Source organism: Azolla caroliniana, unplaced genomic scaffold (genome assembly GCF_043228905.1).
Source record: "Azolla caroliniana isolate FFs.n. ecotype wild unplaced genomic scaffold, voAzoCaro1.0.p SCAF_7, whole genome shotgun sequence".
Taxonomy (NCBI): domain Eukaryota; kingdom Viridiplantae; phylum Streptophyta; class Polypodiopsida; order Salviniales; family Salviniaceae; genus Azolla; species Azolla caroliniana.
In genome coordinates, this window is record NW_028230442.1 from 17407686 (window position 1) to 17421565 (window position 13880).

A 13880-nucleotide genomic window follows, 5' to 3' on the forward strand; every position below is an offset into this window, starting at 1 on the left:
GGCTTGGTTCAAGCTGGGGTTCCTTTTAGTAGTTATATCTCAGCTCCCTTAAACTACAGATTCTTGTATAAAACCTCAAATTATGATGAAGCATTAATTCTTTAACTCATAGTTTCAATCCTAATTATGTACCGACGTGTTCCAAAGAAAATCATAGGATAGTTTGTGCTGAAAATGATTCTCTTTTCTTATTTTAAACCTTTGTTCTATTTCTTACTAACTTGTAAGGGAGGCTCTATAATCTCAACACAACACTTTGCATGTTTTTTAATTAGATGTATTCTTACATGTGATTATACTGTCAGAATCCAAAATACTACTGTAAAGTTGTATCCTGATTCAGCTAATAGAGTTTATCGAATGTGGAACTAATAGAAAATCGTGAGAAGCTATTTCAAAATCATTACATTTCTGCATTTGTTCATAGTAGTAGAAATTTTGAATAAGAAAATTGTTTATAGCAGTAGACATTTCTGTATTTTGTTGGGGTATGTAAAAAAAAATCTAAGAATTAAATCTAAACTATGTATACCCATGGGAGATACATAGTCACGAGTCACATAAATTAATCTTGTTCTCGTTCTTGTTCTTCTCCTTGTCTCCCCATCTTATATCTCACATATTTTTGGAGGCATAATTAGTCTTTCATCAGTTTTTTTGGCCTATATATATCCATCCTAGTTTGTCGGGGTTACATTTGTGGCCTTCCACAATATATCCATCCCATTGTTTATCGGGATTACATTTTTGGGCTTTCACACTATGTATCAATCTTCCACTATTAAAGGCCAAAAATTGGTGAAAACTAATTGGAAGATTGTATGAGACTAATGCAACCAATAGCTATGAATTCTTGAATGAAAATGGTATCGCACCCCAATGTGCTTGATAATACACTAGATTGTTACCCAATTCAATGGCAGTGTGACTATCGCAAACAATATGGGTACAAATTGAGGTATGCCCATGTCAAACCCATGCGAATCTGGAAAGCCATACAACTTCCTTACATGCCTTAGTAGCTGCAACATACTCTGCTTCTGTAGTAGACGAAGTCGTACATTCTTGGAGGCAAGATCTCCAAGATATGGCACCTCCCATAAACTGAAAGATGTACCCTAAAGTAGACTTTTTGTTGTCAAAACAACCAACATAATCAAGAGTTCGTATATCCAATAATAGATACATTTCTGGCACCCAAACATAAACACTTATCCCTAATGCCACTCACATATCTCAAACTTTAGTATCATCTTAACTACTTCTCAATGTTTCTTAGCAGGATTTGATAAAAATATGTTCACAGTTCCCACTGAAATGTAATCTCTAGCCTAGCTTCTATCATAGGATACATGAGGCGACCGATATTAAATCGATACGGAATTTTACTCATGAAATCCTTTTCATCATTAGATTTGGTACATTCATTTTTGCTAGATTTTACATGCAAAGATAATGGCATGTTCAAATGTTTTGCACTCTCCATATTAAACGTCTTGAGTATTTTGGATATATACTCAAATTGAGACAAATAAGTAAGTTGTTACTCATTTCACAAGTAATAGACATGCTAAGAAAATGTTTTGCATTTCCCGTTTTTTCATGTCAAATGTTTGACTTCATTTTTTCTTTATCTTGGACAACTCATCCTTCTTTTTGCGGATGATGAGCATGTCATCGACATAGAGTATTAAAATCACATATGTGCCATCTAGACGTTTCTTTGTATATAGACATGAGTCTTCATTGCTCCTATTATAATATTGGGACCCCATAAAAGCATAGAAGTTTTTATACCACTTCGGAGGAGATTGTGTAAGACCATACAAACTTTTTCTTAAGCTTTCATAGCAAATACATTTTTCCATGAACCTCATAACCCTTCGGTTGTACCATATAGATCTCATCGAGATCTCCATGCTGAAAAACAGTCTTTGCATCCAAATGAAATAAGTCAAAATATATTCTAGTAACCAATGTGCGAGCATCATTCATAGAATAGTCATCTTAACAATTGGAGAGAAGATTTCATCGAAATGCTTAAATCCTTTTGTTGTAATACAAGCTTTATACCTAGGAAGAGCACTATCAACTATGTACTTGTATTTATACACCCATTTATATGATAATGCTTTCTTACCTTTTGGCATGTCAAAGGCACTAAATCCCAAGTTTCATTCTTATGAATGCTATCCAATTCACTATGCATTGCATGCTTCCACTTAGCATGATCATGGATGGATATGGCTTCATGATAACATGAACATTCACTGAAATCGGCTAGCATTACAAAATTAGTAAATCTACCAAGTGGTTTGGAAACAAGTGATTCTTGAGATTGAATATGTTTAGGTTGTGCATGGGAAACATCGTGCTAAGAATCATCATTTTGGGCATCGTCGTGTTGGTTAGCAACATTTTTACATGGTTGAGCACACATAGAAGGATCTAGATTAGTGGAAATATGCTATTTTATGTTAATGGAAGGTATAACATGCTTAAATACCACTTTTCTAACTTTCACCTCCTTTATGGGTTGTCTATGCATCCTACTTTCATTGAAAACAATATCGCTCTTCTGACTCTAGTACATGTGTCAAGATCCCTAAAGCAATATCCAAATTGCCCGTCGATTCCATAACCAAGACAAAACACATTGTCTACATTTATAATCTAGTTTTTACCTTAGTTGTTTCTAAACAATGCACACATGCTTCACAAAGATTGTGTTCAATCACAGATTAATTATGTGGACTACTATTAAAACAACTTCTGCCCAAAAACCTTGTGAGAGGTTTGCATGATCTTACATAGAAATAACCCTATCCTGGATGATTCTAGTTATGCTCTCTACTACAATGTTTTGGACAGGGTGTAAGGAGCCATAAACTCTCTCAGAATACCTCTAGACTTACAAAAATCACTAAATTCGTGAGAGGTATACTCACTTCCATTGTCTGAACAAAAAGCCTTAAGCTTGTATTCCCTTTTACAATAATCATCTTTCGCCATTGCCATCAAGTTGACCAACAAACATCATGCTACGTGTTAGTTGGGGAACATGGTGTACAATTTTCATGATAAGATGAACTGTACTAAAATATCTCCAATACTAATCACATCACATTTATGTGAGTCTCAAAGGCTAACTTTGCCATGTGACTTGGCTTCATAACAATCTCCATTGCTAAACTGTACTAAAATATCTCCAATACTAATCACATCACATTTATGTGAGTCTCAAAGGCTAACTTTGCCATGTGACTTGGCTTCATAATATGTGAACCACTCTCTATTTGGACTCACAAGAAATGATGCACCAAAATCTAACAATTGTGCAAGGAAGGGAGAAAAAACCATATGCACCCCAACATGTGTAATAACATCATCTAAGACCAAAATGTGTTTCTCATTGCATGTTGCATTTATTTCCTTAAATTATCTCCATCGAGGGTGAGGGACCATTAGATTGTCTTGTATGCCCATCACCTTTGGATTTAATATTATCCTTTTCTTTATTCTTCAAGGCATAACAATCCTTCTCAAAGTGTCTATTCTTATGGCAAAAATGAGATTCAATGCTTTCTTTCCTAGATATGCTTCTACGCCTATCGTTTCCACTATTATTCTTAGTTTGGCTCCTACAAAAATTTTGGTTCTTGCAAGAACCAACATCATACACAATATGTGCATCTCCACTATGTGACACAATCATAGATTTCCTACAAAATGTTTCGCTTAGTAAAGCTCCACATATGTCATTAAAATCCCATTCGGTGCACTATTCCTAACAATAGTGCAAAGTGTATCCCAAGATGTTGGCAAAGTGCATAAGACAAAGACACTTTTTAACTCATAATCCATAGTCATTTTTTGCGTCTGCTATTGAGATCATATGCATCAAAATCATTCAAATGGGAGGTGAAACTGTAAGCTTCCTCATTTAAGATAGACTTTATTTGATGTGGTCTCCTTCTCATAGGTACTAGATAATTTTGTCCATAGTTTTTTAGGTGGGTCAAAATCCAAGATCACGAATTTGTATACATTGTTGGCTAGGTGCAATCTTACAGTAGACATTGTCAAGAGATTGAGTTCTTCCCAATCATCATTGATCATGCCTTCAGGTCTCTTGGCTTCACCACTCAATGGTCTTAATCATCTACTTTGAATTATTCCATCTCTCGTGGGTTTCTTCCGTAAGGCAAAATTAGATCCCTCGAACTTGTGGATCTTGGAGGGATGGGATTGTAGATTTACAAACAAGATGTGCTGAAAATGCACAAACAAATACAAAATACACAAAGACACACTGAGTTTTACGTGGAAATCCTAAACAGTGAAAAACCACAGGAGAACATAACTTCCACTATACACAGAGAATACACATAACGGTTACAACTCAAAGGATAACCACTTAGGGTTCCTGGCAAGTTCATTGAACTCTGCCGCCGTTCTCTCTCACACATCTCTATGTTTGCTACTCACAGCTCTTCGTTATGTTCTACTCTCACTGTACATCTAAAGCTTTGCCCTAAGTGTATTTTTACTTATACACCTTATGGGCTCTTTACAAATGTAGTCCCTACTACTCTCACTTCTATTATTATACTAATAGTAATAATAATAGTTGATCAACCGATTGATCGACTAGTCGATTCGACCAGCTGACTCCAGTGTTGACTGTCCAGTCGGCCCGACTAATCAGCCTTCTCATCGACACTCCGGTAGGCTCGACTAGTCAGCCTTCTTGTCGACACTCCGGTCGGCCCGACTAGTCGATCTCGTCTTCGACTTGGATCGTCTGCAGTCGACTATCTGTGACGTCGACTATCAGCCCTCGGTCTAATCAATCAGCTCCTCCTTGTCTTCGACTGTCAGCTCTCTATGTCTGACCAGTCGGCTCCTCTCATAGGAGGGACATATTCCTAACAAACTCCCCCTTCACTCCTATGGGTAGAGTTAGTTAGTCCTGTCCTCTATCGACGGACTGTGTGTCTATCCATTAGTAGGTTCTTTGTCAGCATGTTGGATCTGTTGTTGTCAGTATGTATCTTTACAAGGGTAAACTCTCCTTCCTCCATTTCCTCCCGCAACTAGTGATACCTTCTCTGTATGTGCTTGGTCTGGGAGTGGTACACAACGTTCTTGGCTCGATGTATGGCGCTCTGGCTATCGCAATGAAGCAAGAACTCCCTTTGCTTCATTCCCAGCTCCCTGAGAAAATTTCTCATCCAAAATCAGATCTTTCCTAGCCTCTACCGCTGCCATATACTTTGCCTTTGTGGTCGACAAAGCTACAAACTTTTGTAATCGTGATTGCCACATCATTGCCCCCCCTGAATAGGTCATCACATACCTTGATGTGGATGGACTTGAGTCTGTATCCTCGACATGTCTGAGTCGGTAACCCTTTGAGCATGGGAAAAGAGATTTGAACCTTACACCTATTAATCGTAAGGAATAACTCTAAGCTTGGGCGACCTCTGACAGGTTGTTTTTTTTTCGCGCTTTCTTTCTTATCCAAATCAGACGGTGTATATCGCACGCGCCTTCCTTCTGAGCGACCTGCACCGTCCGTGGCCGCGATTCCCTGCCCAACCCTATTTATGATTTGGTATAATAATAGACACGAGCTGTATACATGTATCAATATGTATATGTATGTATGTGTATGTATATGCATGCATACATACATGCATATACATGTATGTATGGTATGTATATGCATTCATACATACATACATACATACATACATACATACATACAATGCCGATATCTCTTTCCCTTTTCTGATGAACTTTGACTTGGGCTCTCGAGAGGAAGGTCGTCGCACAGGGTTGATTTCGCAAAATTCTGAAAGAGAAAGCAGGATATAATAGAGAACACACTCCATTCCTCCAAGTGGGTTCCTCATTTTTCAAGCTGATTGTTTTACTAGGTGAGTGTGTTTAATTTTCTTCTTCTTCTCTTCCTCTCGATTCTGTTGCAAATTTGCATATACATAGGTTTATTCTCCTCTGTCAATCCGGCTCCATTTAGCCAGACACGATCTTTATGGGTTTTACAAATCTAGATCACAATTCCATTTTTGCATTTTTATGTATTTTCACATCCTTTGTGTGGAGATTTTTCACTTCATTGTGAAAATAATCAATCTAGATTTGCCGCTACAAAATGTTCAGAAAAACAATATTGGCGCACTAATGGCAATTAGTTCAATGCTTGCTTATGATGAAGATGAAGATGGTGATAATGATGATGAGCTAGGGCTAATTATTTAACTTATGATGATTATTTAGCTCACCAGTACAGCAACATACATAGATGGTACAGTTTTCATCTTATATTTTAAGGTTTTATCACCACCACGTGTCATGTTGATTGATATCTAGCTAGAATCTATAAGTACGACTATGCATTTTTAGATTAAACTATCTAGCCAGAAATCATATCTCTTCATATCTAGATTAAAGCAACAAATTTAGCACAAATATCTTCAAGATGCTATTTTTTTCTTTTCTTTTAATTACTAACTCATGTTGATTGATGTATGTTTGCACATGATTAATTCTCGTAATATATGTAGACAAGTCAATGGATTTAATACAGCGATGTTCCAGATGTAACTTTCTTTTCTTATCATCGTTATATCATGTTGATCAATGCGTTTATCTCCTATGAATTCTCATTTTGTAGCTGTAAACATATCTAGACTAATTGATGGATTTAGTGAAAGTATATTGCAGATGTTTTTGTTTTCTTTTTGTCATCATCATGTCAAGTTGATGAGCTTTTATTTATATATATGTATATCCCTTGAATCAATTGATGCATTTAATATAAAGATATTTGACATGAGACATTTTTCTTTTAATCTTCATGTCATATAGATCGATGTGTTGTTTATGTATCTTAGAAACATATCTTCATATTTAGATTAATTTTTGGATTTAGAATAAAGATCTCTGGCATGAGTTTTTTCTCTTTTCTTCTAATCATGATGTTGTGTTGATTAATGTGCTGTTTATGTAACATATCTACGTTAATTGATAGATCTAGTATGTAAATATTTTTGACATCATGGGTTCTTTCTTGTAATGCAGCTTGTTGTATTGGGTGTCCGAAGAACCCTCATCTAAGAAGTGGTCTTCTTTATTGCCTTAGACATGGTAAGATTTTGTAATCATATGTAGATATTTGCATGTTTGCTCATCAATTTATATAAAATCTACACTTTCTTCACACCCACATTTATGTTGGGTAAACTTAAGTTGTCAATGATGTGGGATAACCTAGTGCTCAAGGTGGGTTCAACCGTTGAAAACAGGCCAATGATGACCTAAAATTCTGCATGCGTAGTCATGTTTGTGTTGATATGAAAAAGGAAGAAGGATTTTAAAAACTCTGAAATCAGTTTTTCTTTATTTCCCCAAATATCCTTGGTCGACCCTCCAAGAACAAATATATGTGCAATTTGAGCAATTATATGGTCAATTCATCCCCTTTTTCTCAATTATAATGCTATTTGAGCAATAATTACTTATTAGAGAACATATACGTACAGAATCTTTTGGCTGGAGCTTTGAAGCAGCCTTGTAAAATCTCCATTAAGTTTGCAAATGCTGAGACTCTAACAAAGGTGTGCCAACTTAATGCTATGTTTGATAGTTCAATGCAAAAGAAATCAATGTGACTTACACAGAATGGTTGTATATATGTGTGATATAATGACTATACTCAATCACAAATCAGTATGTTTTTTCCAGGGTAGTGCTAAAAATGATGCTAGAGAATCGGTGACATGTCCAGTCTTTCAGAGCAAAGATACTATATCAGGAGAGGTAGAACATCGTTATTTGTAAGAAGAGATGAGTAACTAGGCCTAGTTTTGTGGCTGTGATTGACTCATAACGTACAGGTTTGGATAGATCCAATCTTTGGAAAGGTGGAACATCTTGGTGTGAAAATTGAACTCATTGGGCAAATAGGTAAAGTCAATTGAAATACATTTAAGAACATTAGACAATGCTGCAAGGTGGTTGTTGATTTTGACAATTCTTCTCTGTCTAAACTTTTTTTCATTATCATCTTTACTAAAGATTTTGGCTCTACGGAGGATAGACCATAGAGTCATTGAGAAGATTACTAGCACACTAATTGTGCAATTTACAACAATATAACTAAGCAAGATGTAAATATCTATCGATCTATCTATCTATCATAGATTAACATGGAACTACTATAGACGAGACATTACCCAAAAGTATGGATGATTTATTAACCTTTACAAAAACATATGCAGGTGTTATTAAACATTAGAAAAAAGTTTGTATGTTTGTGTATATACAATTAAAATATTTAATTGTATCTAATATTTCTCGTGATATGAATTTGAAGATTTTTAACTTGGTTGGAATTATTTGATTGAAATATCTGCATGTGTGCAGAATTTCCTCCTGCCAAATCGCATTATGATTTCACATCTCTCGGTAAGTAGTTACAGTAGATGTGTTAATTGACTGTGGATGAACTGTTTAAAAATATGGATGCATTTGAGGTAGAAAGTTGAATAATCTGTCATTGAACTCTCACAAATGAATCACACTTCCAATCACATTATATCATGAAGATTATTTGAAACTATCACACACGAGGATATATCATGACATGAGAAGAAAAAAATATATTTATCACGTCTTCAACAAAGAAGTTTGATGAAAGACTTTAAGTCACTCCAAAAGTTTATAAATATTGGTACAAAAACACAACCGAGTGAGCTCATCACAGTCTATATGCCAAAAGCTTATTACCCATAGGTTTCTAGATTTGCAGTGGTGACATAAAAATGTATCATGGTTGATTACCTCTTGAGCTATCACTTGTGTATATTCTTCATAATGAAGTTGCACTACTGCTGGTGGGCGAAACTCAATTGCATATTACTTCAAAAAATTCAACCCAAGGCCAAAGGCCTCAAAACATCACATGTAACCATCCCTTTGTGGTTCACAAGATGCATAAAAAAGGATGAAACCTTGTCCCCCACAACCCACATGACTCCATTGTCAGCGCATCATCCTTTATCTTTTCATCCCATTCTCACCATTCAAGACCATGCAAGAGCTTCATGTTGATGTACACTATGGCATCAAAGCCAAAGTTAATAGAAGAACTGGAAACATTATTAGACAAAACCAGGATGGTGAAACCCTTCCCTATTCTATTACTAGGTAGTTATAACTCATGATGCAATAAAATGGAAAACCTGACTATCAACTTTCATGGAGCTAAGACAAATTTGTAGATGACATATAATAGAGTCCGAAGTTAGACCTTCCAATTTTACCACATGCGTCACCAAATAAATGGAATAATGTGACCTCATCTCATGTTATGTCATGATAGGCAGTTTATACATGTTAATACAAAATATAAGAAAACTTTAATTGCTTTGCCGAAAGAGGATGTTTGAGTTGCCTGCCAGTCCTGAATTGATACTTATTCATGTTTCACCTTAACACAATCATATATCATACTTGTGCTTACATTTTCTTACAGAGTAGATAAGTATGTGCAACTTGCATATTTTCTTAGACAAGGAGAATCGTTCAGGCCATGACCCTAACTACTGTAGCATTCTTGACAAGAACTAGCAATAACTGGGCCTGGTTTGCACACATCTTGTTGATGGAGTCCTGGTTCCATAAACTTATAATCAACGAACATTTATGAATAACTTACCTCACCATTAATCAAGCTTTCAATTGTAGTTTTAATGAACTTAGTTATTAATAGAGTAGAATCAGTGGGTCAACCTCTGGGATAATTATTTTTCCCAATAGAAGAGCCAAGAAGAAACAAAGAAAATAACCTTCATTGGAGAGTGTGAATTAGATTTAGGTTTTGAGATGCACAGCATTATGGTTTACCCAAACAATAAACTGAATGACAGAGAGTTACATGCTAGTTTGAAAATTTTATTTAGATGACCCCTGCTTTCAAGCTGCATCTTAATTCTTTATTTCGAACTTTCAATTAATAGTGTGGGTATGCCTGAGATCTATCATTTCTTTTATACATTTTGAAATTTTTTCCCTTCGGCTGTAGTTAGAGAACTGGATGTTCCTGGAACGATAGTCGATAATAGAGTTTACCCTTTTGAATTCCAAGCTGTTGAAATGTCGCATGATTCCTACTATGGGGTTCATGTTCAGCTGAGGTACGAATATTGGTTCTGTAATTCATGCTTTATTTATTTTATTTTGATTTTTTGTTCTCAAGGACGAGACAATACTTAAGATGTAATATCTTGTTTGGTCTTATAGGCCATTTTGGCCTCTTAAAAGACGTTAATAATATATTTCTATCTCTTCTTGACATAAGTATATTGGTAATTCAAATTTATCTTTATTGCGTAAATGAAGATCACTTTCCTACACTAATGGTGGGGCTCATAGATACACCCTAGTAATCTGGATAAATAAATGAGCCAAAATTAGATTGGCGTACAAAATATATGTTGCATTTTATTTGGAACATGTAAGTTTGATGATAATTTGAGTTCTCATAGGTATGTGTTGAGGGTAACAGTGGGTCGGAGTTTTCCATTCAACCTTACAAGGATCAATGAATTTTCGGTGAGTCATTCACATTTTATGCATTTTCCTCACTCTGGATATCATGTTCCAGTGATAAGCTGATATTTCTTATTGTTTCATGACCTAGGTGCGCAACATCTCACCAATCCCAGAATCAATGAATAACATTAAGGCAAGCAATACAGTTTACATGTGATATAATGTTGCCTTTTGACTTTCTAGACGCTATTGATTGTTCCTACTATCTAAAAACCATTATCTAAGATATCATAAACTAACCAGAAATAAGGGCGGTATGAAGAGAAGAATGATACAAACATCATACAAATACTGAATAGAAACAATGAGACATCATAGTCACCCTTAAGAAAGAAACTAAAGAGAAATGAGAGGGAATTGAGGTCTCAAAGAACAAAAAATCCCTGTAAGTAGAAGATATTGCATTTTGAAGGAAGTATCATTCGTATATTTTGTCATTTGAGTGTCCTGGACATCAAATGGCTAGACACAAGTGAAACTTCAGGTATGATGAAGGTTAAGGTCCTTCTGAAAATGAGCAGACAAGGTAACTTATGGTCAGGATTTAGTACATCAAGTTACCAGGCACATTTGGTGTGCACATCAATGTAGGGGGAATGGTATTGAAATCTAAAAATTTTGTATAAAGTTTGATTTTATGATGTGAATCATCAACCTAAGAAAAAGCAAAAATGGAAATAAAAGATAGGAAAAGGAAAGAAAGTTATTTTTACATCCACAAATACCTTGGAAGGCATATGGGGTCAAAAAGTGATACATCAAATCAAAGAACCAACTTAATGAAACAAAAAAAGGTTTTAGCATCCAAGTAACTACTGTTTCTACAGAATGTATCTGACATTCAACTAGAGTTGTCCTTTTCTCATTCCTCAAATTTTCTGCATTGTGGAGACTTGGTCACCGTATCTCTTTGTGGGATATCATATAGTACCTTTGCATATTCATGCCACACCTGAGGTGAGGTCACTTGTGTGTTAGGTTGCCTCTCATTATTTTACTTTCTTGTCCTGGAAACAAGTGATACAAATGATCTTCAAATTTAGCTAAATAGTATCTCTACTTCTTCCTTACAAGGAATTGAAAGGTTGCTCTTGTTTGTTTGTGTGTATAAATACCTTGAGTTACTTCACGCTGCAAACAGTTCCTTGTATCATAACATTCCTCATCATACCAACTATTTTGTATGACTCGAACAAGTTTGGGGGCATTGGCCATTGTGTGGGGAAATGCATTTTTGGCTGCTTTGTGCAATGACTTTGACAATCCTTGCGTAATGTCATCTAGGGGTGCGAGAGGATCCAAATGTAGCATGCCATTATTTACTCCACAACTATACACATCAATTGTCTCTCGAATAAATTGGTACTTAGCCAGCCCACTCTGCTTAGCATACACATCCCTTGTGCATCCATCCTTCACCTCAAAGTGTAGATATGCATGATCTGCTAGACTGCTACCAGATATAGTAAGCTCAATTATTTCAGGTATACGAGATGGAGAGGTAATCAACTGTGCTTGCACCTCCTTTTGGGTTCCAACATGTCAAAGCATCTTATCCAGGCTATTGTGACCGTCCAGCATATATCACAAATCCATGTGCACTTCCCAAGGCTAGAAAGTGTTTTCCATATATACTTACTCATATCTTGAACTTATCGCTTTAGACCAACCTCTTCCGCCATAACTTCTCCATAAGCATTAATCTTGAGAGAGAAATTTACATTAACGTCTTTTAAGAGGCCAAAATGGCCTATAAGACCGAATGAGATATTGTCTTAAAATGTTGTCCCATCTCTGAGAAGAACAAACCAAAATAAATATAACCAGATTAGCAAAATTACCTGAAGCACTAGATATTCATGTTAGCCAAACACGCATAATAGCTGTTAACTCAGATTGGACTGAACCATCTGTCTTTGAAAGATCTCCAATTGGGACTGATCCAAGAGAATTAATTTTATCACTGTTGCCTACAAGTGTGAGTTATACTCCCTCCAAAGTCAGATATAACAGCCTCTTTGTCATTTCATCGATATCATTTTGCTGTGGGTACTGTTTTTCACCTCCTATTTGAGGTGCTTCACCACTAATATAATGTATCACAAAAAGAATTGAGTGTACTCGTTCTAGGTAACTGGAAAAGGATGAACACAAATCACGAAAAATGTTCATATATATAAGAGGACACTATCACTTGGTACCTACGCTATATGTGGTAGTCTTTTATATTGTACAATACAATAACATTGAGAAAAAAAAATATAAAAAGTAAAAGAAAAAGGAAAAAATAGAAATGGAGAGAGAGCTTATTGACAGGTGGAAGTTGGCATTGAGGATTGCCTTCAGATTGAGTTTGAGTATAATAAGAACAAGTAAGCCTTACCGTTAATTTGTAGTTCGATGTTATCTACTCCTCCCTTATACACTGTTTCACTCTTATTTTCTTTGTCTAGATACCATCTCAAAGATGTGATCATTGGTAAGATCTATTTCCTTCTAGTTCGTATTAAGATTAAGCACATGGAACTTGAGATTAGACGCCGTGAATCCACGGGTTCCGGTTCGAATACATATGTCGACACGGAGACAATTGCAAAATATGAGCTTATGGACGGTGCACCGGCTCGTGGTGAGAATATCTTTTTTCTATTTGATACTTTTTATCTCAAAATATTTTTCGGGTTTTCACAATATTAAAAGTCTTCATGTAAATAGGGGAATCGATACCTGTCCGACTTTTCTTGAGTCAATTTGAGAATCTTACACCGACATATCATAATGTCCACAACAAGTTCAGTGTAAAGTATTTTTTGAATCTCGTGTTGGTTGATGAAGAAGACCGGAGATACTTCAAGCAACAGGAGGTTACATTGTACCGATTAGAGTAAAATCTTACTATAAAAACACAGCATAGGCTAATGGCATCATATGCTAACACAAAATAATGTGCTGATCTTTATTCTTTAGCTAATTTATGAGCTTGAGAGTTTTTTCTCTCACTCACTCTCTCTCTCTCTCTCACATCAAGAGTCACTACTGAACTCTACACATTATGTGAAAATGTTCCAATATTGATCCCACAGGTCATATTTGAGCTGCAACGAAGATAATAAATCTCTTTCTAGATCCTTTATTTTGTTTCAGAATGAATGACATGAATTTTACCCATATTTAGTGCATATTTGTCATATTTAGTTTGTCTCTCTCTCATATTTGTCATCACATACATGGTATGGATG

At 35.6% G+C, this 13880-nt stretch overlaps 1 protein-coding gene across 2 annotated transcripts; it reads left to right on the forward strand.

Annotated features, from left to right (window-relative positions):
• Nucleotides 1-5824: 5824 nt before the first annotated feature.
• On the forward strand, nt 5825-13774 carry LOC147862116 (vacuolar protein sorting-associated protein 26A-like). 2 transcript variants are annotated; one of them, XM_087322877.1, is made up of 12 exons: nt 5825-5942; nt 7108-7173; nt 7569-7643; nt 7771-7845; nt 7933-7992; nt 8452-8493; nt 10112-10223; nt 10575-10641; nt 10730-10774; nt 12958-13013; nt 13095-13270; nt 13357-13774. In XM_087322877.1, exons 4-12 carry the CDS (start codon nt 7806-7808, stop codon nt 13527-13529), a joined length of 771 nt encoding a protein of 256 aa, XP_087179003.1. In that variant the 5' UTR covers nt 5825-5942; nt 7108-7173; nt 7569-7643; nt 7771-7805; the 3' UTR covers nt 13530-13774. The 2 variants fall into 2 exon arrangements, with proteins under 2 accessions (XP_087179003.1, XP_087179002.1); XM_087322876.1 differs by having other exon boundaries at nt 5826-5942; nt 7923-7992.
• The last annotated feature ends 106 nt before the right edge of the window (nt 13775-13880 follow it).